The 26,479-nt window shown below is 40.8% G+C and overlaps 2 protein-coding genes across 2 annotated transcripts; one reads left to right on the plus strand and one right to left on the minus strand.

Annotated features, from left to right (window-relative positions):
• Positions 1-394: 394 nt before the first annotated feature.
• On the plus strand, positions 395-13,058 carry SYNGR4 (synaptogyrin 4). The gene is made up of 5 exons (XM_054993644.1): positions 395-451; positions 3,233-3,377; positions 4,798-5,035; positions 8,809-8,945; positions 12,797-13,058. The coding sequence occupies exons 2-5, from the start codon at positions 3,282-3,284 to the stop codon at positions 13,013-13,015; spliced, it is 690 nt and encodes a 229-aa protein (XP_054849619.1). The 5' UTR covers positions 395-451; positions 3,233-3,281; the 3' UTR covers positions 13,016-13,058.
• An 841-nt stretch (positions 13,059-13,899) lies between these two features.
• Positions 13,900-25,703, minus strand: KDELR1 (KDEL endoplasmic reticulum protein retention receptor 1). Its single transcript, XM_054993645.1, has 5 exons — positions 25,402-25,703; positions 23,499-23,599; positions 20,074-20,232; positions 15,429-15,681; positions 13,900-14,646 (listed from the first exon to the last, which is right to left on the minus strand). Exons 1-5 carry the CDS (start codon positions 25,490-25,492, stop codon positions 14,612-14,614), a joined length of 639 nt encoding a protein of 212 aa, XP_054849620.1. The 5' UTR covers positions 25,493-25,703; the 3' UTR covers positions 13,900-14,611.
• Between the last annotated feature and the right edge of the window lie 776 nt (positions 25,704-26,479).

Consider the following 26,479-nt stretch of genomic DNA (forward strand, 5'->3'; position numbering starts at 1 on the left):
AAGGAACATTTCACAGCCGCATAATATTTTCTTTACAGTCTTTCTAAAAAAGGCGGGCTTTAAATACCGTCAATTAAATAAATGTTTCTTCCCCCCAGGGAGGACATGCGCGACCCGTAAACGCCCCCTCTTCCTTATACCGAGGCCTATGACCAGCGCAGGCGCACATTTCAGCCCGCTGTTTTGTATTTGCACGAGAGCTTTAAGATTGGCGCGCACTTCCCTCCTGTCAGCCCAACTGTCATTTCCAACCGCCGTTTGAACGTGGGCAATAGGAAACAGGGGGCGTGGCTCCGATGGCTAGCCAATCAGGCGTCGAGTTCTCACTCGCGCTCTTTCTCCCCCCCCCGTAGAGACCGACCAAAGGCGGGAAAAACTTGTACCCTTTAAGAGAGTTTCTGAGAGAGGAAAGAGAAGTTGGGTTTGGATCTGAACGGGCCGTAACGGAAAGGTGGGCTGTGTGCGTATCTTTGTGATCCTGTAATTACTTTCTCCTTCTCCCATCTCCATTATTGTGGAGGGAGGCTCAAACGGTCAACTTTCTAGTACCAAGAATATTAAGGTAGCGCTTCGCGTGGTAGGATGCTATTTTAGCCCGTCCTCCTCAACAGACAAAGTAGAGGAGATGGCCTACCAGTCTCGTGAGGAACGCAGAAAACAGATGCCAAGACCTCATTGTAGGGAGGAAGCAATTTTGAGGTATAGGCTACCTAGTAGGCCAGCCTTAACAACAACAACACTTTCAGTAATCGCTCTCGGTCTTATGTTGTAGTTATAGCAATAATCATTGTTATAAGACAGGCCAGTGTTATTATTTCTTCACCCCTTATTGTGGCCGAGAGAGCAAGCAGGTTGCCTAAGGTAACTTGAGTTTAGGACGTTTGAACCAGAGACGTCCTGGGTCACAGTTCGGGTTTTTTTAAACTGGAACAGTCCCTCTTTCCTGGCACTTGGCTCTGTTATAGTGCTGTTTTTTTCCTTTTTTTGCCTTTGGAGAATGTTTTGTTAAAATTTTGTTAGTAATAGTTGCTAGTGATGTCACTCTTCAGGGTTCAACAACACTATGTGTACTGTCAAGTCACTGCTGACTTATGGTGACTCTAGCCAAGGGGCTTTCAGGGCAAGATGTGAACAAAGGAGATTTGCTATTGCTGAGTCTTCCTTGGTGGTCTCCCATCTACGTACCAACTCTGCTTAACTTCTGAGATCTGATGAGATTGGACTGTGCCATACTGTTCCACTATCCAACAAGAATATGAAGCACAAATACCTCTGGTTTTAGAATATTATAGGTCAGGTTGTTGCAGAGTAAAAGAAAACGGCATGCTTCACATGAAGTAGAGTTTTTGGCAATGTGTCATTGGGGGAGAGGAGAGCAATCCTTATGATCAGTTGGGTTAAAATATGTTTTTTTGTGAAATGTTGGCAGATATGGTGAGGTAAAGTTCATAGGCTGCCTGGACTCACATTTGCCTTATGGCATTTACTCTATTGTCTCTTGCTGCTGAAAAGTGCACAGCCAGGTGGATAATTTCTGATCCTGTTATGTCCCAGCAGGGTCATAGCTAGTATCACAATGAACATTTCAGTAAGAAATCTGAAAAGAACAATAGGCATAACCATTCAGTATAATTGTGCATTGAAGAAGAGATCATGGAAATAACATTTGGCTCTGTCTGACTGGTGTTGCAGAAACCAGAAAATAGACATGTAGAATATCAAATATGAAGAAAATTAGAAGACAGAAGATACTCCAGAATTTTTTTCTTATTTTGCTTGGTGAGGATTATAGAAAATTCACAGATAACAAATGCTTCTAGACCATTTTTTTTTGCAGCCCAGACAAAGCAGTTCTTAAGATCTGTAACAAACCTACATGACCAGTGCAATTTCAGGAAAATAACTATTAGCTTTCCTTATGGCTAGACTTCTTCAAACTCCTTTAATTTATTATTTCATTAAGCTTGCCTAACCAATATGATTGGCTATTAAATTATGCTTTGCACAAGCTGAATTGCCAGATGCTATAAGCTTTGTAAGACTTCTGATTCAAATCAATTAATATTAAAAATTTAGCAAACAGTGTGGAACAAATATATAATCGGAATGGGCATGCTAAACCAAGTTTTGTTGACTTTTCTTTCAGTATATGTATGGGTAGAATTAGAAGAAATGTTAACCTTCCTCACGGGGTTGTTGTGAGCAGAGAGGTGCAGGCCAAGAAAAATACAGTTAAAGAGGGGTTTCTTCTGAGGGCATTTTAGTGGAGCACTGAAAAACCAAACCTACATGATATTTTCTCTTTTGGAATAAATAATATGCTTTTTAAGACAAGGTATAGATATTTTAATATAAATATTAGAGAATAATTTCTGTGCATACTGTAGACATACACACTTAAACTCAAGGTGCATTTCTATGCTGCACCAAGAAGGTGCTGTCATTTTTGTGGGTGTAACAGACATGGCCCTCTTTGTGGATTGCTGCTTGACTTCTGCTAGTGATTTTGTATAAATAAGCCAGTACTCTGAAACTGCTGTCTTGTTGACCTAACCTCCTCTAATGAACTTTTGTAACACTCTCATCAAAGGATTGACACAAACATGTCCACAGACTGGAAAAGAAGCCACTTTTTTGCCTTGCCTTTGTGGAGGCAATGCTAGTATTTTCAAACCTATTGTATAAATATGACTAATTTTGTCCACAATCAATATGTTATATATATGATAATGTTTTTAACATTATAACATTTAGCTAAATATCCAAATATGCTGCTGCTACTATTGTGACTGTATGAGAGAGCTTCTGCCCAAGTAATGTACCTTTTTTTGCTTGCTATGAAAAGATGTTTTTAAAGCAGTAGTATGATATGAAAGTAAGTGTTGAATATATTAAATCCCCCCCCCAGATTTTCACACACACCCAAAAGTTTTTTAAAACACTGTGTTTTCCCCATGGTTTCAAAATTTCCAGGAGTTTACACCTCTGGTTTTGAGGGTAAACTGGAGATATGGAGAACTGTATATGCCATTCTGAACTCTTTGGAGTTAGTATGGTATAAAAATAGAAAACTAAATTGGTGAGTATTAATGAGCAATAGCTTATTATAGGTTTGGGGAAATAGCCTTAATATAGTCAAGTGTTGACTAATAGGACAAGTTATCATATCTCATAAAGGTTGTATCATGTTCTTCTGTTTTCTTAGTTCATATTTCCCAACTTTCTTTTGCAGCATCTGTCAAGATCAAGTATTGTTCTAGAGACAAAAAGGCAACCACAGGATGAGGAGGGTAGTCTCAGCCTTGCAAGATTTCTCAGACCATGACATGGTGCAGTTCTTCTTAAGACCTCAGATCATTGCTAGAACATTAGCGGGGGTGAGAAGAAAAGACAGCACAATTAAATGATCGCTTCATTGTTTCTAAGTGAGAATTACATATAAGCATGGGTTTGGTTTTCAGTAGGAAAGAATTCCATCAACAATCATTTTCATAATAATATGTACAGTAGAATAGTATTAATAAATTCTAAAAAAACCACCCTGTCCTATCAAAATAGGGCACACAAACGACACCAGACCTTTTTAGAGCATTTGCAAAGCGATGTTCCACATCTGCAAAACTTATTAATAGAAAGTATATTACCAAAATCCCCTCTCCCAGCTACTTACAAATTAATCACACGATACTTATAACGTTTAAAAATTTTATTCTCAAATAATTAATTAAATGTTTAGGGATATATTTTGCTTGATGGCAAAAAAGCAAGGACTGTGTGGATAGATTTCCTGGAGCTGGTGTGCACATTCTTTCTCCACCTCTATTATAGTAGAAGCCCCATTACCTAACCAGAATTATGTAGAGTTCTCTGACTACTTTAATTCATTCTGTTTCCATGTCACTTTAGGTAATCAGCACATGTATAAATTAAAGATCGTGCATCTATTCTATGTCATTTGAACGTGAGGTTCTATTTGTATTACTACTTTGGTATTTAAAAGGTTACCATCTCTTAGATTCTAAACAGTATAGTAAGTACTGAATTAAAAATAAGATAATGCAAGGGCCACCAACATGGCACCCAGAGGAGCCATAGCACTCCCAAACACCATTCCTGGTGTTTGCCAAGTGCTTTTAGAAAATGAGTGAGGCCAGGTGGGGGTTTTGCCCCTGAACGCTTATGACTGGCTATTGGAAATCTGATTGGTTGCGCAGATTTTTTAAAAACATTGCTTTGGCAGCAGCCACCACCATAGCACAAGGATCTTCACTCCGTGATTTGAAGATATGCTGTATGTGTGCAAGAAAATATTTTAAAACAATATGATCATTTTAAAAGGTATTCCTGTTAAACAAAGCATCTGCCAGAAATGCTGAAGGTTTACTGTTAGAGTTATGCATAACCTCACTCCCTGATATTTTGTGGCTGAATTTGCCTCCTGCAATAGCCATTTTGTGGTTACACCCATCATCCTGTTCCGTAATTCCAAAGTTGCCCACGGGCTGATGAAAACTTTAAGTTTGATGGCTACATTTGAAGGAAGGGATTGTTATAGATGTCACAAATGTCTGTGATGTACCTGAGACTTTCACTTGGGCAACATGGAGGCAGGAAGAGTGAATAACTGACTTCTTGCTCTTCAACTCAATGCCTGTTTTATGCATTTCAATTCTTGGAAAGGTTATAAAGACATGATAGATTAATTGTAAAAACAGGCAGGAGTACTGCCTGAAACACATTTCATACGATATGCTAGCACTATTCTTGCTTAACTGCCCTGTCTTTCTCCTGTTTCAGGTTTTCTCTTTGACTGTATTTGCCTCTTTGGTGAATGAAGGGTATCAGAACTTGGTAACATCTTCCCAACTACACTGTGTGCTGAATGATAAGGAAGCAGCCTGCTGCTATGGCATCACAGTGGGTATACTCTCCTTCCTCCAGTGTCTTCTCTTTTTGGGCTTTGATGTCTGGGACACTACTGTGACTAGTCACAAGTTCAAGTATGCCATCCTTGTATTGGATGTCACCTTCTCCAGTGAGTAGTCTTCCTTTCTTTCTACCAAACCCATTGGATGATAGTTTTGGTATATGCAGTTTACCAGGTGGATGAGGGCCTAATGCAACTGTAAGGTCTTCTACAATGAATCTAACTTCTTAGATTATCACCCCCCAAAACCTTCCATCATTGAGATAATTCCCATTTAATCAATTTGATCAATACCCTTTTTATATTTTCAGTTGAATGCTTCCAGTTTTTATTCTTCCCAGAAGACCAATGGTACATCTGATGAAAGCTCCACATGGTGCCATTTTAATTATGAAGACTTAGTTGGCACTCTGCAAAGAGACTTAAGGTCATGTCTTTCTTCCTCCTCCCTTCCATTTAAAAAAAAAATCCTGCCTGGTGAAGACTTCTGGAGGACATGAAAGCTTGCACAACATTATGGGTTATTTTGATTGATCCTAATAAAAGAAATTAAATGGCCTTTAAGAAATAAAAGGAATCATGATATAGTCATTAAAATAATTCTATGTTCATTACCAACATGCACAAAAGCATCAATTTCCTGTTTTTAAAAAGATATCCAGCTCCCAAAGATTTTGGCTTAGCATAGCACCATAGTTTGTCTTCCTTGGCCAGCAGTGGTCATATTTCCAGGGTTGCTTCCTTACTGTGTCTAATCTGGCTTGGATGCTAATTGGAAACACGTTTTTTAACTCTGTTTCCACTCTGCTGTGGTTCTTTCACGTACCTTCTGGCTTTCCCCCTTTCTATGAACTTTCATAAAACTGCTTTACTATAATCCTTTTGGAGATCACAGTAAAGCTGGGATAGCTGCTGTGAGGATGGGAATATCCAGATCTTTCTTGGTCCTACCCACATCAGTGCCGTTTTCTCTACCCTGTGAGCTCTTCCATGCCAAAGCCCAACTACAACTGCAGGACAGCAATAAGTGCAGGAACCTCAAGCAACTACCAAATAGAGGAGAGCATTGACAACTATCCCATCAAGATACTGAGCTATAGAGAAGAATATGGCCCACTTTTAAAATAGCAGAGCTACAACCAGTAAATCGGTGCAAAGCTACTGAGTTTTTCTTTTATCTGTCATTGACCTGAAAGAAACATGCTACTGGTGGGCCTTTTATAGAGGCCTCTTGCTGCCTTTTATAGAGCCTGAATAAGGTATTGTCTTATTGTTTGTCTGCCTGTTGTCTCCTCTCTTGAGACAGTCTTTGAGCTGCAGGATGCACAAAAGATGTGACAACACCTGAAGACAGACAAGGAAACAATGAGGAAATAGTCGTTCCACACAAAAGACTGTCATTTCCACATGCTGTCTTACTCCTTGCTGTCAGGGTTTATTTGACAAGCATGATCACAGCAAAACAGTGTTTCAAGCAGGGCAGTGTTGGTATTGTATTTATTTGTGTGAAGCATTTCTTAGGCCCTGGCATTTGCCAGTACATCAGTATTCATACAGGTCTATTTTGGCAAAATTAGATGTCACTAAGTCATGTTTGGTTTACTGCCTTGTCTTCAGCCTTCACTGCCTATCAAGGCTCTTGCTACATTCTTTCAGATTAACCTGGGCTATTGAGTACACTGCCTACCTCTCCCCAATACTTCAAGAAAAAGTTTGTTCATTTTAAGCTCTTTGAATAGTGTGCAGTCTCTTTCAGCATCCCTGCGAATCTTGTACATTTACCCTAGTATCCCCTCTCTTTTTTTCACTGTTCTGTTCATCCATTCCTATATCTCTACCTCCCTTGTTTTTTCCAAGAGCACATTTGTTCCTGAATCTATGCTTTTCAAAAGTGGGCTGATGATGATTCTAGTCCTGACCCATATCTCATAGTAACTAACAAATTAATCTTGTTCTGCATTTTCTTTTGTAGTAGAACAGAACTAGTGCAGTTTCCTCAGCTCAGAACCCAAGAATAAGGATTCAAGTAAAAATAGCACATTTAAATCACATCAAAAGAAAATGCTTTTTACCATGCAAATATGAAATTCAGGGAGAAACAGAGGTCAAGAATTTAGCAGCTGGTCCCAAAGGTAGAGTAATGAATTTGTTAGGAAGGACAGTGCATTCTTGTGCCTCTGGGTTTAAAGCCAAATCTCTAACAATTATGGATTAGCAGGGAACAGATTATTCCACACCTGCTTATCTTTAGGTTCTTGCTTCTGAAACATCTGGCACTGGCTGCATTGGAGACAGGATATTTGGCTGGCTGAAGCATGGAACAATCTGATGCAGTCTGGCAGTTTTCCTCTATCCCTTATTCATCAGCTAAAAAGGCAAAACCCTGTTTTTAATATACCTGCCAACAGCGCAGCATTGTTTGTTTTAGGGAGCTATTGCCTTTCTGATTTCTGAAAGCAGTTTATCCGTGAAAGTAAGAGCTTTTATTAGAAGTTACGTTTGCTCAATTTGTTGTAAATGCAGTTATATGACTGTTGCTGGAGCCACATTCTTCTGAGCTCACTCCAAGATTCACATCTGTACAATATTAATAACAGAAAATTTACATAAGATGCACTGTCATATTAGAAGGGAGAACAACAATTTAACTTAGAGCTCTGTGTCTAGTAGTCATAATCATTCGTGTTAAACCAGCAGGTTACTACATATCATAAACCGTAATTACTTTGCATTAACATAAATGGACCTTCCGATCTTTGCTAATAAAAATTGAAATTGAGTCACAAAGTTTATTCTATTGGCTAATGTGGTAGAAATGTCAAAAGGTAGATTTGTGGTTCCATTTCTGTAACGTCTCCTAGGTTTCTCCTCAGCCCTGAATTATATACAACTAATGGGGGAAACGGGTGAAAATTGTGGCGGGGGTTGGGGGTGGAGGCAGCTGTGCATGACTTCCCCCTTCCTTGCAAACATAACCTTTCAGCCCCTTCCCTCCCAAATACTCTTCTCCTTTTAGCCCCCTCTCCTTTCCAAGCACCTATTCCTTTGTCCCCCATCCTCAAGGATCCTTGCCCTTCCCCTCCCCAAAAGAGCCTTTTCCTTTCCCCCTCCCTCTGAAAAGCCATTCCCTCCATTCCTGACCTTTGTCAACACTGTTGGGAGCAGCCTGGGCCACTGAAGCGCTTGCCATGGCGCTCCCCCAGGCTAGCAATGCTGCATGCGCATGTGTTCTCTGTTTTGCTTTGTGGAAGAGGTTTGAGCCCCAATGTACTTTTTTGACATTTCAGGTTTTTCTTCAAGCTTGGGGGTGGCTCCCCGTGGTCCTGATCCATGGATTTAAGCATCCGCACATAGTGGGGGAAACTTCCAGATTAGATATATGATTCAAAGGCAAACTAATGCTAAATTGAATACTATACTTTGGAGATGGGAACAGGGAGATACAAAAAAATGACATGAGCCAAAAAGTGATTTGTACCAGCCCTGCTCGGGCTTGAAACCAAATTGAGAGGTGGTGGGTGTTTTAAACATCTCTGAAATGTGTTTCTCAAAATAAAATAACTCCCTAATACATGTTGATAATGTGTCTTGTGAAATAGCCTGTGATAGTCTGAGGAGTAGATTTTCACTTATTTTCACAGTCCGTCAGGAGGATTTCTAGAACCAGTATCTCAGGGGCCGGGGGGGGGCTGTTTATTTCAGCAAAGATATTTCAAGAGGAATAATAACTGTGAACATATCGGTAGAGTTGTAGAAAGAAGAGGCTGATGGACATTATTTTTCCCCACCCCAAAATTACCAGTCTCAAAAAGCTTGCTGTAGGATGCCATGTGTGCCTTCAAGTGTTTGTATTATATGATACTATAACATTTTCTCCCCAGTCATCTGGACAGGTCTGTGGTTTGTTGGGTTCTGTTTCCTAGCTGATCAATGGAACCGGTCGACTCACCGCTACCTTCTGGGAGCTAGTGCCGCTTGGGCTAGCATCACCTTTGCCTTCTTCTCCATTCCATGCTGGGTGAGTCAGTCAAGTACCTCCCTTTCACTTCAGTGTGAAGAGAACACCTGCTGAGAAAGCTATGGAGGCAGAGTATATCCCTGCAGCGTTGCAGTAGAAGAAATGACATCCTCATCATACCAGAGCCAAAATTGACCCCTTCCAGGAAGCAGGTGATATCAGCCCTAGTCACTATAGCAGATAAGGGAGACATGAGGGGTTAATATTTTCCCTACTATGTAAGATTGCGTATCTGTTTGAAACGCTATACGGGTAGCTAAGCTAATCCTCAGCACTGTGTCCAGATATACTAAAACTGAGCCAAAGCAAACTAGTATTTTATTACAGTCTCATTGCACATGATTTGGAGTTCATGTGTTTAGAGTGGCTGTCAAATTGACTCACAGTGGCAGGGTGGCTTATCACATTGGTCACAGCAAATGAGATGCAAAAAGCATAGTTAAGAATGTCTTCTTACTGATTTAAAGTTGCTTTGGGGAGCATTTTGATCAGACAGTTCAGTGCAACAATCCATTAACTAGAATGAGAAATAAGACAATTCTGTTCAGAACAGACAAATTAGCTGCTGGTAAAATTCATTCAAGAAAAGCCTTAAAGTGCACACAAAGATTAAGATTGTGTAGGACAGTATTGACATTGACCTGTTATATACGGCAATGCAAAAAGAAATCCCTTTCTGACCTTTCTTCTCTCAGAATCTTAGTTGTTTAGAGACAGATAATTGAGAAACTCCTGTTGCCAGTCATCATGATTCCTAACCATATGGATTAAGGGAATTAGTAGGCAAGCCATGCCAGTTGTATGATTTTTGAAAAAGTATTTGCTGTAGCATGCCATTAGAAATATACTCCAGAATCCCGTGACACAACATAGGAAGCTAAAATCCTTTCAGATTTCACATTGGGAACTTTGAAGTCAGTCTTGGAACCAATGGTATGTTCAAGGCTCTCATGTAATATTACAGAACATAGTGAAGTACACCTCTTAGATTTTATGAAGCTTTCATCTTAATGCAGGATGAAAGCAGTGGAATGGTTTTCACAGTGGGGTGGGGGGAAAGGCCATGTTTTGTTAAAGTTTACAAGTTGCATGTTGCAGATGGGGTCAAAGATAGGTCCTGGGTCTCTAAAAGTTAAAGATTATTGGACTAAAGGATTAGGTGAAATATTGCATGCTTATTCAGCCTCCTAGAAAAGGCAGCAGAAGAATGCACACAATTGAGGAATTCAGTGTGTGTGCCATGTGGCAAAAATTTTGACACACATAGACCCCATTTTGGTCAACTTGATTAAATAGCCTCTAGGTCTAAGCACTTCTCTACTTAGGACTAGTTCTGACCAGGATGGCCCAGACTAGTCCAGTCCTAGCAGATCATGGAAGCTAAGCAGGGTCGGCCCTGGTTGCAACTTGACAGCACTTTACACACACAAGTCTAAGTTGCTAATCCCTATTGAAATAATCAAACAGATACCACAAACCTGTTTTTTGTGCAAGCTCACAAACAGGTGCTTATTTAGAACACAAAGAAAACATGACTTGCTACACCCTGGCTTACTGTTAAAGCCTCAGTACGTTTCTGCTGATTTCAGAGAGTGTTGAGAAGCTGCTTCAGGACTGAGCTCTTTCAGAGCATATTTATTCGTTCAATCCTTGTAGAAGTGGGTGACTCACATTTCCCATCAACAAGCTGCAGAATTAATCAGGAAGAGCCTTCTCATCAGAGCAGTTGTAGTAGGCCTTTATTTATAACTTCACACAGAACAAACCAGAGCAATTCAGGACTTGGTCCAGTCCCTTGCTCAAGGTTGCTAGATCTGGAAGACTGAGCATCAATCTAGCAGAAATCATTTGTAACTGCTAACCAAACATCCAATCAAGTATTGGGCAATTGAATGGCAGCCCAACAGGTTCAATTTGCAGAAAGCACACTTTTGACCAAAGTCTAATTCAATGAGAAACTGGAAGATTTGTGGTCAGTTTCAGAAGAGGTAGTTAACAATCACAGAAGATTTAAGAATAACGACAAAAGCATAGAAAAATTAAATCGGTTGTCTTATTTTCAGAGTTGATTATTTTTTGTTCAATATTCTAAGGTTTCCTAGGAAAATTATAGCATTTTCTTACTGAAGACCAAATCAATCAAGTTCTTTTCTTTTGCTAACCTAACCTCGATATTTAACTTGCAAACCCCAAATATAATAAAATTGATACTGTTTTGTGTTCCAACATAACTTCAGTCCCTTTCTTTCCAGGCCAGATCTCTGCTTTTCAGTACTCAACCACACATTTCCCCCCAGTTCCCTTTATCTCCCAGAGCCCTCTTGCCATTTCTCTGAACCTCACAGCCTTCACCTGGCTTCCTCATCTCTCTTAATATTTATAAAAACATGTAAAAATATACTAGACCAGAGTTTCGAACTGACGCTGTATGCTTCCTTTTCCATACAGGTTATATGTTCTGTGTACAATGCTGTTTTTTCCGTTTCCTCAGAGCATTGTGGTGCATTCATGCCCTTTCTAGGTTTTTCCTAGTTTTTCTTTGATTGTTCCCAAACCTGGTTTGCTGCAAAGTTTTTGGAAGTATCACAGAAAAACCTGGACTGCTGCCATGTGGGCAGGAAAGTTTGGGTATTTCTAGCCTATCCTAGATGGCAGCCATGTTTCCCTAATACTGCTACGCTGGCAACAGATGGCTTGTTTTTTTAACTGGCAATTTAATATTGTTATAACAATTGTCAATCCGATTCTTTTAATTCCCTGAGTTTCCAGCTTTCATTTTTGGAAAAGTAAGTCCCTAGCCTCTTTTCTTGTGGAGATATGCCTTTCCCCTTATATCTTCTCAAAGAAAATGGCTAGATATGTACCTTTTTAAAAAAATGAAAGGTGAGAATTCAGAGAAAGATGCATTGTTATAATGTAACAACACTATCCAGTTGCCAAATTTAGAAAACCTGAAAAGCTGCAATGTGTGTTTTATTGCCATTGAAGTGTATCAGCAACTGCAGTAGCAATAGAAAACTACACAAGTACGTCGATGTGTGGAGAATTCCAGAGTGGAGGGCCCCAACATGGTGCCTTTGGGCGCCATGGTGCTCACTGATGCCCTCCCTGGAACCCACTCAGTGTTTTTAGAAAGTGGCCTAGGCCAGGTGGTGCTTTTTGAATTTTTTTTGTTTATGATATTGCTGATAGTGGCTTTATGTAAACCATTTTACCTGTGCAAACAGCAGTGTACACATGATAGAGCTGCAAGGCTAAAATGCTTAATGTGCCTAACTGGATCTCCCTTTGAAGGCATCGTATCTTCCCAGTTTGAATGTATTTTTAGAATTCAGATGAACCTTGATAACTAATCAAATTTTATTCACTGATTCTACACAAAAGACATCCAGGCATAATCAGTAGTTGAAAACTCTAAAAAAAAATTGCCCTGAAACTGCCTGCATAAAATCAAATAAATAATTTTTTCTACATGGGCTTAATTTTTAATGAAATAATGCTTTCTATTTTTGGTTTGTATTTATAATAGAAAATGCCTTTATTATAAAACAAAGCACATTATTGGAAGAGTTAATATTAGTTATTTAACATGCATTCTATTCACAGTAATTCATTAGATGCCCTCACAATAATAATTTTGAAATGCCAAAATACAGTGATTTACATAAAACTTAATCTCAGTAATCCAGCCTTTCTAGTACTAATATCAATATTCTTACCATTAGCCCACACTCAATCGCACAGTTTTGTGTTCCTGGTCCCTAAAATTTACCATCTACTGGGGTGGGGAAGTGTCAACTTTTTCTGTATTTACATACAGGTGCCTGACCCACTGCCTCTTCTCCCCACAGGTGTACCTGGCCTACCTTGCTCTGAAAAACCTCTGGGCTGAGCCACCTATTCCTTACAAGCGGACTCTGGATGAAGGATCTGTTGCCTTGACCACCCTTTCCTCTTCCACTGCCACGTCATTTCCTAGCAGTGTGGGGTATCCTGAGAACGTGGGTACAGCCTCCTACCCATCTACTCCTGTGCCGAACCGGCTGACCTTAATGAATACAGATACCTAGGCAATTATTTATTCATGCAGTAAATAAAGAGAGAAAAAATCTATTGCTCTGTCAGAACATTTTTATATATAACTTTGCCACTGCTAAAAGTAACATGAAGGTAGAGGAACAAGAAACCCACTAGCAAGTGTTACTCAGAATCTAAGAAGGGGAGCAAAAGAAAAGACAAGAGCCAGGTCACATGCTAAATAACATGTCTTCCTATCTGTTTCACTCCTAGCTAAGATGCATCAGTTTGGACTGACATTGCAGAAGGAGAACTTCCTCCCTTTCTTCCCCTTAATGCTTGGGCATGAATTTTTCCAAGCAGCACCCATGAGAGAGGGTTAATACGTTGCCTGAAGTTTTATATTAATATTTAAGATTTCCCTTATGAGTAATTCTAATTATTGTCTATGGTGTTTTTACACATGAGATTGTGCTTATGGCTACAAACCTATGCACTGTTGGAAGTAAGCCTCATGGAATTCAGTGAGTTTTGTTTTCAAGTGAATACAAATATGATTGTGTTGTAAATCAGTCTCCTATATATACAGAAAGCCTATACTTGCTAGAATGTGTTTTCAATGTATCTTCCATATTCTGTCTGACATGGGCAACATCCACACACAACATGATTTGTTCTGGACAGGCTTTTCAGCGTCATAAAAACAAACTTGTTATCAACGAAGAGATGTTTCTGTGAGGTGGTGTCAGAATCACAGAAGTGTAGCAGCTACAGAAAATGTGTGCTATCCAAACACAAAACATTTTGTGTAAAATAGGCTACACATGAAAGACATGGTTTTAACAAAAAGCAAAACAACCACTGTACAAAAGATAGCATGGAAAATGCAGACAGCCACAGTCAACAGAGAAGCACAAAGATGACAACACAAACAAGCAACAAAACAGTTTCTTTTTATTTAAATTCCCATCCCTCCCACAAAGGCACTAATTAATAGGGAGTGGGGTAGTTTGTTTATTTTTCTATTTAAAGAGGAGGAAATAATCATCAAATACTATACAGGATTCAGGATTAAGTGACAATGTTTAAAGGAGTAATCATATTCTACTAATATTTTTTAAAAAACGAGACAAAAAATTACTGTCTGAAGGCATATGAGACCTTATGTTTCCATCTGCTTATTTGGCTAGTCCCACAGTACTAGACCATCACAAAAGGAAAAACTCAAGATTTCTTAGCAGTTATCAGCAAAACATCCAAAACATGAATCCAAAAAGGGAGATGACCAATTTTCTTTAAAACAAAAACAAAAAAATTCCTACCTTTGCTGCTTCATCAACAAAATAAGAGTCAAGAGCAACAGAAAGGGAGGGAAAGAATGATCAAAAAGGAGTTCTGAGAAACCGATACGCTAAATTCATACCCCATCTCACCCCAATCTATACCAGTCTCTTGAACAAAAGGACCATCATTGTTTTGTCCCAAATCACACTCCCTTAGATAAAAGTTCAGGGTCAAGAAGAGACCAACATGTGATTAATGTGGTGGTTTGTTTTTAAATCACAACTTCTACATGTTTTTAACTTCTTGTGAAGATTCCCCTCATCCTTTTCCTCCATCAAAGGATCTTGTCATAGTCTCATCCTGAACTATGCCGGCAAACTCAACTTCTTGCCCTTTAGAACTGTAAAAGAGAAAGAAAAAAGAAAAATATGAAAATTTTAGGAATGTTGGTAGGAATCCTTGCCCAGCATTGAAATGAAACTGCCTCTGAGAAAGAAAATGTGCATATCTTCAAGAACCTTTCAGAACAAAAATTCATTAGCTAAGAGACAGATAAAGATGCACACACCAAATATAAACATTTTATACTTCCCAAAAAAGCAGATACAGACGTTAATATTTAATTAGACAGTTTGATGCCTGAGGCAGAAAATCCAAATGATTGTAAATATATATATTAATATAACTACATAATTGACAGTTTTCTGCTTTTTAATTTCCCCCCATGTTCTGTGGTCAGAAGAAAGCAGTTTCATTGTGTCTGATAGGGCTGGACCTGTTCAACAGGAATAAGTTCTTAGAAGGTACACTTTCATGCAAGTCGTTTATTATTTGTTTCTGGGAGAAGAATTGAACAGCTAATTAGTATGTTGCCACCATACAATGAGTATTTTAAGTTTTAATTTTATATACCGCTTTCCAACCCAAGTATTCAGTAAAGTACTCATATGAGGTACACCGTCTACCAAAAAGGCTGAGGTCTGACTCCTGCTGTAGAGTGCCCTCTAGTGACCTTTAAATTAGCTGCATCTTGCTTTCAAGATGCATTTCTAATTTTCAGCAACTTCACACACAAATGCTTTACAAGAACTTGGAAGTCTTGAATTAAAAAATCCCCACCATGATTCCTACTCACACACATCTCACTTCTTAGAATACCAAGAGATTCTAGTTTCAAAGTACCTTTTGTAATGTAGAGGTAGAAGAAATCACAATAGAGTACAGTTTGCACCAAGCCAGCAACAATAGCAATGAGGTCAAAGAAGCCCTCAAACTGGTAACGCCAGATCCAGTTGAATAGATAGAGGGCACGGTAGACACCCAAGGCGAAGAGATAGTGACTTGTGATGGTCTCTGCCTCACCAGTCTTACTAACCATGAACAGTTGTGGCAGGATAGCCACAGACTCCAAGTAGATGGAGAACGTCCAGAGAATCTGAAGGTGAACAAGAGACATTGTTTCATTGGCAGATGTATTTCTGATCATGAAGAACAGTTTAAGGCCAGCTTATAATATTTTTAAAAATGTGCAGTTACCACAGATGTTTGAATTTATACTTTTAAAATATATTTATAATCCTGTTCTTCCAAAGTTAAGTATGGCTTACAAAATAAACATTTTAAAAAGTTTTAAGGCCTCAGATGTGGCCTGAGAGATCTGTGGTTAGCAGTTACCACATTTATGGGGGGAAAGTAGCTCTCCACACCCAATGTTGCTTTTCCAGTCTCAATTCCTAATCCCCTCGCTCCAGAATTCCACTGGAGCAACACAGAAAAACACACCTGGTATCTTTATGTAAGAAGCACCCTTCAGGTTCAAACCAATGATCCATCTAGTTCAGCATCTTGGCCCCACAGGCCAGAAGCAAGGCATGAAGGCAACCGTTCTCCACTAATGTTGCCCCATTCCCTCCCCCATGCTCCCCAGCAACTGATATTCAGAGTATTTTGCCTTTTTTGTTTTCTTCCAAGAGCAATTAGCAACTGGGAGAAGGGAACTGATATCAGGCAAATAGCAGAGAAAGAGTTAATCTGCTTCCCTTGTCTAGTGCCATAATGCCCATTCCAAACCTTCCTCCTGCTAGCCACTGTTGCTTTTGTCTTTTTAAAGAATACATGCACATGGCAACAATTCAACAACAACAACAAAGCCTTTATTGGCATATCTCAGGTTATCGATACAGGCAGTAAACAAATATAACGGTAACAAGGGTGATTTGAGTGAAAGCAGACGTTTTTCAATCGATCCTTGATTACCAGACTTAAAAATAGGGCTACCTTTTCAGTTATTTCGGATGACGAATCATTCAGAAGACGGTACACCATTAAGGCCTCCGAATGACCCAGCATATTAAGTAAAATTGGGTCTAAAAGATTAGAACGTATATCAGCATACTGGGAACAATGGAGTAGGATACGAGGAACCAACTCAACTGAATTCGAATTACAAGAACAAAGTCTTGCAGAACATGGGATCTTATTATATCTGCCATAGGTGACTGCAGAAGGGATAGCATTGCACCTAGCAAGTGCAAACGCTCTGCGCATTTGTGGGGTATAAGAGGCAGGGCAACAATCCCCATTTTTCACTCATTGCTGTGAGTTCAGAAGCATGGGCAGTGGCAATGGAACATCTATGTGTGGGGATTCTCCATACATCCTCGGAATCCCCTTGGGCCCACCCTTCTCCCCACCCCTGCTGGAGGGCTTTTTGCCAGCTTTTTACAAAAGTAATAGCTATATTGCTATAGTGTTATGATGCTATAGCAATACAGTAACTGCTATTTTTTTTAAGCCAGCATCCTGCAGGTGGCAGGGGAGGGGGGAAATGGCAGATGCAAAAGGAGTACCAAAGGAAAATGGAACCGATGTGGGTGGGGAGGTCCTAAAATCTGCACCTTTCTGCTTACATGAGCAAACCTGCGTTGATTATGATTGTTCTGGAAACATCATGCAGAGAGATTTGAGAAAAATTGTAGCAAAGCAGGGGAAAAACTAGAAGGTGGACAATTGCTTGATGGTGTCACTCCAGACTGGGAAGCAAGATGAAGCAGAATGTCTATGTTGAAGCAGCCTAAAATATGCATGACTCTATGTTATTTCTAACTTCACCCTTGCTTACTGTTACAGAAAAGTGGACTTTTTTTATTTCATCCACAGTTACTCTAGAGATTTAGAGTATTCTGCACCAGCTCATTTTCTTGTGATTTGTCACTGACATCACAAGGGGTTGGTGCAGCCTGCATCTCATCCAATTATCTGTTGGCTTACCATCCATGTTTAGCACTCTCTTCAGGAGGTTCATGCAAAACTCAGTGCCTCATTAAAGAGTACCAGCAATCACTAATTGGCTCAATGAGGGCTTTTTTCCAGCTGGAATGCGGTGGAACGGAGTTCCGGAACCTCTTGAAAATGGTCACATGGCTGGTGGCCCCGCCCCGATCTCCAGACAGAGGGGAGTTTAGATTGCCCTCCGTGCGGAGAGCAATCTAAACTCCCCTCTGTCTGGAGATCAGGGGGCGGGGCCACCAACCATGTGACTATTTTCTCCGAGGGCAACCCACTGAGTTCCACCACCTCTTTTCCCAGAAAAAAAGCCCTAGGCTCAATACTTTGAGACGTCCCTCTTTCTAGATATTGCCATGATCAGACTTGTACCTTAAAAAAAAGATTCTGTGGTAATCTGCACTTTGCAGATAAAAATCTCTTGCATCCATTCTGTCTTGGACTCTTAGCAATGACAGGGTCAAATGGTGCCAAGGTGCCGACCTGTCCAGTTATTTGGGATACTTTCAGTCTGAGGTTACTTTCAGTCCATTTATTCAGTCTGACGATGTGGACAGGATCCTTGCTGGTTTGGGGACTACCAGCTGCTAGTATGATCCTTGCTCTTCCTGGCTACTGAAATCTGCTGCGGTGGGAGGGGGGGCGGCTGGCTGACTTCGTCAGAGAGGTATTTAATGCCCCCTTGAGAGAGGGGGTGGCCACCCGAGCACTGAAACGGGCTGTGGTGTATCCGCTTCTATAGAAGCCAACCCTGGACCCAGGAGATCTTAATAACTTTCGACCAGTCTCAATGTTCCATTCCTGAACAAGGTGATTGAATGGGTGGTAGCTGGACAACTTCAAGCTTTCCTGGATGAGGCAAATTGTTTAGATCCTTTCCTATCTGGTTTTAGCTCTGGTTATGGGACTGAGGCAGCCTTGGTCACCCTAGTAGATGACCTGCTCCAGGAGATGGACAGAGGAAGGACAACTGTTGGTTTTTCTGGACCTCTCAGCAGCTTTCGACACCATCAGTTATGGTATCTTTCTGGAGCACCTTTCCAGGTGGAGATTGGGAGACACTGGTCTGCAGTGGTTCTGGCCCTACCTGGAGAGGTTTCAGAAGGTGGTGCTGGAGGACTGTAGCTCAGCCTCTTGGCCTTTGGGTCCTACAAGGTTCCATCTTAATCTCCTTTGCTCTTTAATATCTACATGAAACCACTACGTGTGGTCATCTGGAGATTTTGGGCTGGGTTGTCACCAGTGTGCAGATGACACTCAGCTCTAACTCACTCTTCCAGCTGATCTCAGGGGGGCTACAGAAACCCTGAACAGCTGCCTGGAGGTAGTTTTGGAGTATGTGTGGGCTAATGAACTGAAGCTTAATCCCAATGAGACGGATGTGCTGCTGATAAACAACAAATCCAACCTGGGATTTAAGGTGTCACCTGTTCTGAACTCCATTCTTGGCCCATCTACACAGACTCCCAATTTGTTTCTGGGAACAATTCAAGGTGCTGGTGTTGAATTTTAAAGCCTTATGTGGTTTGAGACCAACTACCTGAAGGATTGTCTATTCCCTTATGAATCTACTTGACCACTGCGGTCGTATTTGAAGACCCTGCTTCATGTGCCTCTGCCTTCTGAGATTAGGTGGGTGGAAACCTGGGGCAAGGTCTTCTTGGTCATGGCACCAGAAGTCTGGAACTCTCTCCTCAGGGAAACTCATTGTTATCTTCAGCCAGCAGATGAAGATTTGTTCATTTTGTTTGGCATTCCCTCCGTGATCCCTCATTCCTGCCCAATGTTTTTAATTGCTGTTTTATGTTTTGTATGGGTTTTAGCTCCGGTTTTAATTGTTTCAATGATATTTTTAGTTGGTTTTAAAATGAGATTGTATTTTTATTAGTCACCTTGGTGGCCCTTGTAAGGGCACAAAGCAGGATATAAATTTGGCAAAATAAAAAATAAATAAATAAACCAATTCACCATCTCTCACTCACACACACACACTAAAGTCTTCTCCCAGCTTTCAGAAATGGGATCTATTTCTGACATTTCACAATACTATGTTTATCTCAGTTTCATTCCACATCCTACTCTTGGACCTGATTTTGCATAAATGGGTAGCTAAGGCAGTAGAACGCATCGGCATGATTTTCGAAAACAAAACTGAACCCCAGCCTTCAATCCTTAAGAAGAGAAAGCACACATGTAGGGAAAGGCATGATACCAGAACAAACAGCAGCCTGTGCAGGTACAGTACAGTATGTTTCAAAGATGTCTGTTTCCTGGTGCTGGAAAAGACCTTTCTCTGCGTGAGACCTTGGAGAGCTGCTATCAGTCAGAACTGGCGATCCTGAACTTGATGGATCAAAGATCGGACTTGGTAAAAGGCAGCTTCTTAGGTTTACATGATACCTCAATGGGACCAATATACGTCCCTCGGATGGAATGCTGAAATGTTGCCACCGGTTGAGGCGAAGAAGAATTTTTAGGACTAGGAGCAGGTTTGAGGCTGTATTGTTAATGCAAAAGAAGCCCAAATCATGCGCTGAGTTACCTCTAGGGGAGTGAAGTCATGGTTTACTAGGAAGGCTAACACTGCGGTGGGAATGGCCAGAAACTCCACCCGGAAAGTGTCGTGGTTGCCATCGTAGGTGGCTTTGAATTTGCTATAGATCATCCACACTGTGGCGTAAGAGCATGCGACATAAACCACCTAAAGGAGACAAAACAAATCAAAAGGAATCACTGAGGACAACTACACACCCACACACATTTCCCCACTGCTTTCTATCGAGCAAAAGTATATCTTCACATTTCGGGCATCCCCCCGCCTGGGAAATCTCACCTAAAGATTAATATTCCCTTCTGCTAGAACAAGTTCTGGTTCATAACTTCCCCTTCTAGACTAGAGTGCCCCCCTTTAGCTTCTAACAGGGCTTTTTTTTTCAACAGGAACGCAGTGGAACGGAGTTCCAGCATCTCTTGAAAATGGTCACATGGCAGGTGGCCCCGCCCCCTGATCTCCAGACAGAGGGGAGTTGAGATTGCCCTCCGTGCGGAGAGCAATCTAAACTCCCCTCTGTCTGGAGATCAGGGGGCGGGGCCACCGGCCATGTGACCATTTTCTCAGAGGGCAACCCACTGAGTTCCACCACCTCTTTTCCAAGAAAAAAAGCCCTGGCTTCTAACCAACCTCCCATCCACCCCAAATCATTTACACTGAACAAGAGTGTTTTCCACACAGGGATAAGACTTGTGTAGTTTCTGTATTGCTGCTGTGGCTCCTAACACAGTGCAGCCACAACAGGGCTTCCACGTGGCAAGTTTCCCTGTCCCCATGCCCTGGCAGGCGCCTTCTCCTTTCCTATGCCACCAGGGGTTTCTCAATTCAAAAAATCAACAATTAAATAACATGTTATTGTTGCATTAATTGTTATATAATTATATCAAGTTCTCTAAAATGTACCTTTCTTTAAAAAAAAGAAAAGTCTCTAGCCCCTTTTGATGGAAAGATACGTCTTTCCCTTACATTTCCACAACACAAGGGGCTGAAGATTAACTTTTTAAAAAATGAAAACTGGGAATTCAGAGAACCCGACACACAGATTGTTGTATCATCATAAAGAGACAACAACATTCAATTGTGGAATAAAAACAAAAAAGCGCCTCGGTAGTGGGGGGGACGGGGAAGGGAAAATGGCTGCTGTGTATGCAGGACCAAGAAAATACAAATTTTCTCTCCCATACTTTTCAGTACAATCTTTCCTGAAATTTAGCAGTGAAGCAGGTTTAAGAAGCATTCCCAAACGTTGTGGGGAAGCAGGGAAATAACCCCACTTCCTAACAGCACTGGACCCACAGCAAAAAGGCCACACAGAAACAGGCTACATTTATTTATTACAAATTTTATACCCCACCTTTCCATCCCCACAAGGGCTACCATTTCCACCCCCTCCCATTAAACTAAAGCAGCCTTTCATTGAAAAGCGTTTACTCATTCCTATAATAATAATATTCAATTTATATACCACCCTTCAGGACAATTTAATTCCACAGAACGGTTTACAAAATATGTTATTATTATCCCCGCAACAAACACCCTTTGAGGTGGGTGGAGCTGAGAGAGCTCTGAAAGAGCTGTGACTGACCCAAGATCACCCAGCTGGCTTCAAGAGGACGAGTGGGGAATCAAACCCGGCTCTCCCATTTAGAGTCCCGTGCTCCAGTCTTAACCACTACACTAAACTGGCTCTCCTGCAGATCTTGGAGCAATTTAAAGATGACTTCTCAGTACTATCTTTAAAGGTTAGGGAATTGTCTAATAATAAACCCTTTTTAGTTTACTACCTTGCTTTTAATGTTTTATTAGCATAAGATTATTCTAGCTTTCAGCTTATCCAGAACCACTCAGAGGACAGAAAGCTATGCCTGATGAAATGTTCTGTTTCACTGAAAGGACCGCCAGTGCAGTGCAGTGGCTAGTGTGTCGGACTAGGATCTGGGAGACCCAGGTTTGAATCTCTGCTCTGCCATGGAAGCTGACTAGCTAACCTTGAGCTGGCCACACTCTCTCAGCCTACCCTACCTTGCAGGGTTGTTGTGAGGATAGAGAAGAGAATGACATAAGCCACTTTGGATTCCCATTGGGGCAAAAAGCAGATTATAAATGAAGTAAATAAATTTGCTTACTTTTCTACTAACATTTAAACATTCTTATTCTCTGCAAACAACATGGCAAGAAGTATCCATACCAAACCATTTGTCATAAAGTTAATATATTCGTTTCAGAACCCCAAAGGATGATTGTAGAATAGGAAACATAATTGTTTCTCTTGACCTAATAACATATATATATATATATGTATGTTATAATATATATATATATTAGCTAATAGCTAACAGGTATACAGGTATGATGATTTTAAGTCTCTCTCTCTCTCTCTCTCTCTCTCTCTCTCTCTCTCTCTCTCAGGGTTGCCAGCTCCAAGTTGGGAAATTCCTGGAGATCTGGGAGGTGAAACCTGGAGAAAGCAGGGTTTAGGGAGGGAAATTATGCCACCTGGCATGGCATAATTCCATAGAGTCTATCTCCCCCAAAGTAGCCATTTTCTCTGGGTGAACTGATCTCTGTGGCCTGGAGACAAGCTGTAATTCCAGGAGATCTCCAGCCACTACCTGGCAACACTTGTGTGTCTTTAAATGCTTAGTGTCGTACAGATGAAAAGTGGGGGTGAAAGAGAGGGATGAGTAACTGAGATGATTGGTTGATGACCAAGAGTATGGGTGGAGTGAACTGCAGTTTTTAGTTACTGAATGGGAGAAATATTGAGTCTGGCAAAACAGGCAACCTGTGGGGAAGCCTGAACTGTGTGTGTTTGTGAGAGAACACTCATTCTATCTGAAGCAGGCAAACTGTGTGTGAGAGAAAGTTTATGTATATCTGTGTGACTGAGCCTATGTAAAGAAACTTTAAGAACTGAGAACTATCTTTGAAACCATCAAGCTTCAGTACTAGTGTGAAACCGATACACTTCTTGTAAAAATAAAAGTTTTATTTTTTTTTGTTCATCCCTGAGTATATGTTATTCCTATACCCCATTCCTATCCTCAGGGCCACATAGTCCCCTGAAGGAGCCTGACGCTTGGGCACGTCATTAAAGGGGAAATTTAAATTAACTCTCTTGGAATATAATTCCTGATGGCAACAATCTACCCAAAGGGTGTAAGAAGAGGGTTAAAGGCAAAATCTAACTGAAAAATAAAGAGGGTCATAACAGGTTTCCAGTATACCCTCCTGCCTCCAGCTGTGACGCAAAGTTAATTCAGGCCTAGCTTACCCCCCAAGGCTGTGGTCTAATGATAAGGCCTTCTCTCCTGCCTAGACAGCACCCTAGCTATCCTGTCTACGTTTCTCATGCTTTATTCTTGTCCAATCCCAACTCAGAGTCCAACTTATCCAGCCCAGCATCAAGCTTGTACCTTCATTGAGGTGTTGTACAAGGAGATGTAGTTGGTAAACAGATCTAGGTACCGAGTAGTGAAGACAATGGCAAAGAGAACTTGGCTCTTTCCAGAAATCCCTGCATGGAGAAGCAGAGGGCAGTGAAACACACATGGGAAAAACCTGAAAATCAGTAAAAATAACACAGGTCTTCTTGGAGACAGTGGCCTAGAGGAATTTAATTATCCATTAACACACCAGGTGAGTTAGAAAGAAAAATATAGCAAAAGGTTTCCAAAAAAACCCCAGAGCTGGGATATATTCATCAGGATTTATACAATCCTTTGCTAATGTATCATGAGGCCTACTTCAAAAGATAATCCACAGCCTTTCTCAGTTCTCTACAGTAGGGAGAAAATTCCTGCTAAGCCTGAGAAAATCTATACACACATTCATCGGTGGGTTCCCTCCATCCAGCCCTCTTATTCTGTAAGGGAAATGGCATCATCCAAGCAACTGAAGCCTAACTATTCCATCTTCCACCCTGTAGAAGACTGAGAATAGTAAAGCTTTATCCAATCTAAACTAGTTTCCACATCATCATTGTGTAGCCCTTTACACGTAAACACACCCATCTCCTGCCACAGGCTTGTTCCTATGAAATTCCACAGGTTTTATCCCTAAAGGGACAAAATGAAACTTCCAGTTAGATTCCCATTTTTAACACTTTATTCCCTTACAAGAGCCAGCATGCACACTCTCTGTCTGACACACATCCAGAGTGGCCATGCATAAATGTATCTTTTATTTAAAGAGAATTGCTATAAAAGAATATCGGACTCCATACACAAATGGTGGGCCTCTTTTCTTAGGTTAATGTAAATTGAGCACACTCTACAACCACCACAGATACAGTTTCTTGTAACTAAAAATTCTATCCCACACTCACAGTACAATCAGAAGAGTTATTCCAGTCTAAGACAATTGATTTCAATGGGCTTAGACTGGAATAACTCTTCTTATGATTGCACGGTCAGTCATAGTCTTTAATAAAGCCTGCGTTTGCCTTAAGAAAAAAGGTCAATCCCTCCAAGTACAACCAGCGGCCACTGTTAAATAAAAAGCAAACTCTTCACTTATCTCAATAAAGTTTCTTAATTCTGCCAGTTTTACTTAAACATTCAAGATGATGTCAAAAGGGGTGTTTAAATCTAAAGAATTTTTTTCAAACTACCACCAACCCTAAGTCCGAGTCCGTGGTAGTTTCTGTAAGGCTGCAATCCTGTGCACAGTTTACCCAAGATTAAACGCCATTAAACAAACTAGTAAATACTTCAGAGTTAGCATGCCTAGGGTTAGACTGCACAGACCTTCAGTTTGAAAGGGAACCATTTAGCAAAGAAAAGATCTTTGAATATAACCAGCTATATGTTTTATGCAATCAACCTCTTAAAACACTGGAGATTTTTTTATCCTAAAAAAAGCAAGTACATCTTATCTCCATCAAATCTGTCAATGCCACCTTTTTTTTAAAAAAAAGAAAAGAAAGCCTCGTAATTAATTTCCAAACTGTAGCAAGGATGTATGCAATAATTCCAATAATTTATTTGAGTTCCTGAAACAAATATTTAGAAAAATGAAAGAATGGGGTTAATCGACTGCCTAGTTTTATTTTTAAAAGAATTCAACAGCTTGGAAAAAAAAAAAGTTAAAGCCAGCTCATCACTTCCAAAGACCATTCAAGAGAATGGGAGGGAAGAGAGGAAGGAGGAGGGAGAGGCCGGTTAGCCCGTGAAGTTACAAGCGTAAATGAGTCAATTACAGGTTGGCTTGGAGAAGATTCGACACATTCATTGTGATATGATCACGCTCACGCAGCGAAAAAAGGGCATTTTACGCTCCTGTAGAGAGGTATAATGGGAGCCGGGAGAACAGTCTTACCAGCACATGATCTCGTCTTCCAGATCTTCAACAGCAAGATGATTATAGCTAATAGATGAGATATGTCTCCCAGGAAGCGGAATATATTCATTGTTTTCCGGGGTAGTTTTGCAGAGAGGCTTTGCTTTAACTTCTCAGTGGGAAACCTGCAGAAGAATCTTTTATGACGGTCCGGGAAGAAGCAGATCCCCAAAGGATGGGTGGGAGGGAATCCTTTATTTTTGGCTTTCCTCTTTTTTTGAGCTAAATCAAGCTGAATTGTATGTCTGGGTGCCTAAGGATGCCTGGGAAGGAAGGCCCCGAAAGGGGGTGGAGAGAGAGGAGGTTTTCCACACCCACATGGGCAGGGTTTGTCAAGAAGGGGGGGGGGCATATGAATGGAGAAATCACCGTTAGAAGCACAGAGGAGCTTGGTACGGAATCGTTAAGTGGGAAAGAGCAAACGGCTGCTGAAGCGCGTTGAGTAGGAAAATGCAAAAAAAATAAAAATAAATCACACATACAAATAAATCATTGGGGGAATCACAGCAATAAATTGCCTTCCTATTAAAACAGGCTGGAGAGAGGAGTTCTTATCACCAGTGGAGAGCTACCTGTCCTGTGCCCTACCTTATCCATCCCAGAAAACGCAGTAGTCCTTGCTCCAACCCACTCCCCAGCTGGAGGCCGCATTAGTGTTCTGCCGCTTTCTCTCCACTTTTCTGCGTCCCCAGCTCTGCAGTAACTTCAGCTGGGTGGGGGAATTAAATGGGCAGCTTTCTTTCTGCAGAGAAAAGGGCAGGGCGCTTTGCAATATTTCAGAGCAGTGAGCTATTGAATAATGCACTTCCAGTCCCCAAAGCGAGCGTTTGCAAGTTAATTGTGCTATTTCACTAAAGTAAAGTCCAGTTGCAAAGTGCACTGAAAGTGGATTCTAAGTGCATTATTCAGCTCGTGTGAAAGTGATTCCAAAAAGCTTTATTGTAGCAAAATGGATAGAGGGGGCTCCTTTTGGTAGGGGGAGCTGTGTTTTTTAAAAAGACCACGAACTCAGCAGGGGGCGCTGTGCTAGAATATCTGTGTTATAGTATAGACTGAG

This window comes from Eublepharis macularius, chromosome 12 (genome assembly GCF_028583425.1).
Source record: "Eublepharis macularius isolate TG4126 chromosome 12, MPM_Emac_v1.0, whole genome shotgun sequence".
Classification (NCBI taxonomy): domain Eukaryota; kingdom Metazoa; phylum Chordata; class Lepidosauria; order Squamata; family Eublepharidae; genus Eublepharis; species Eublepharis macularius.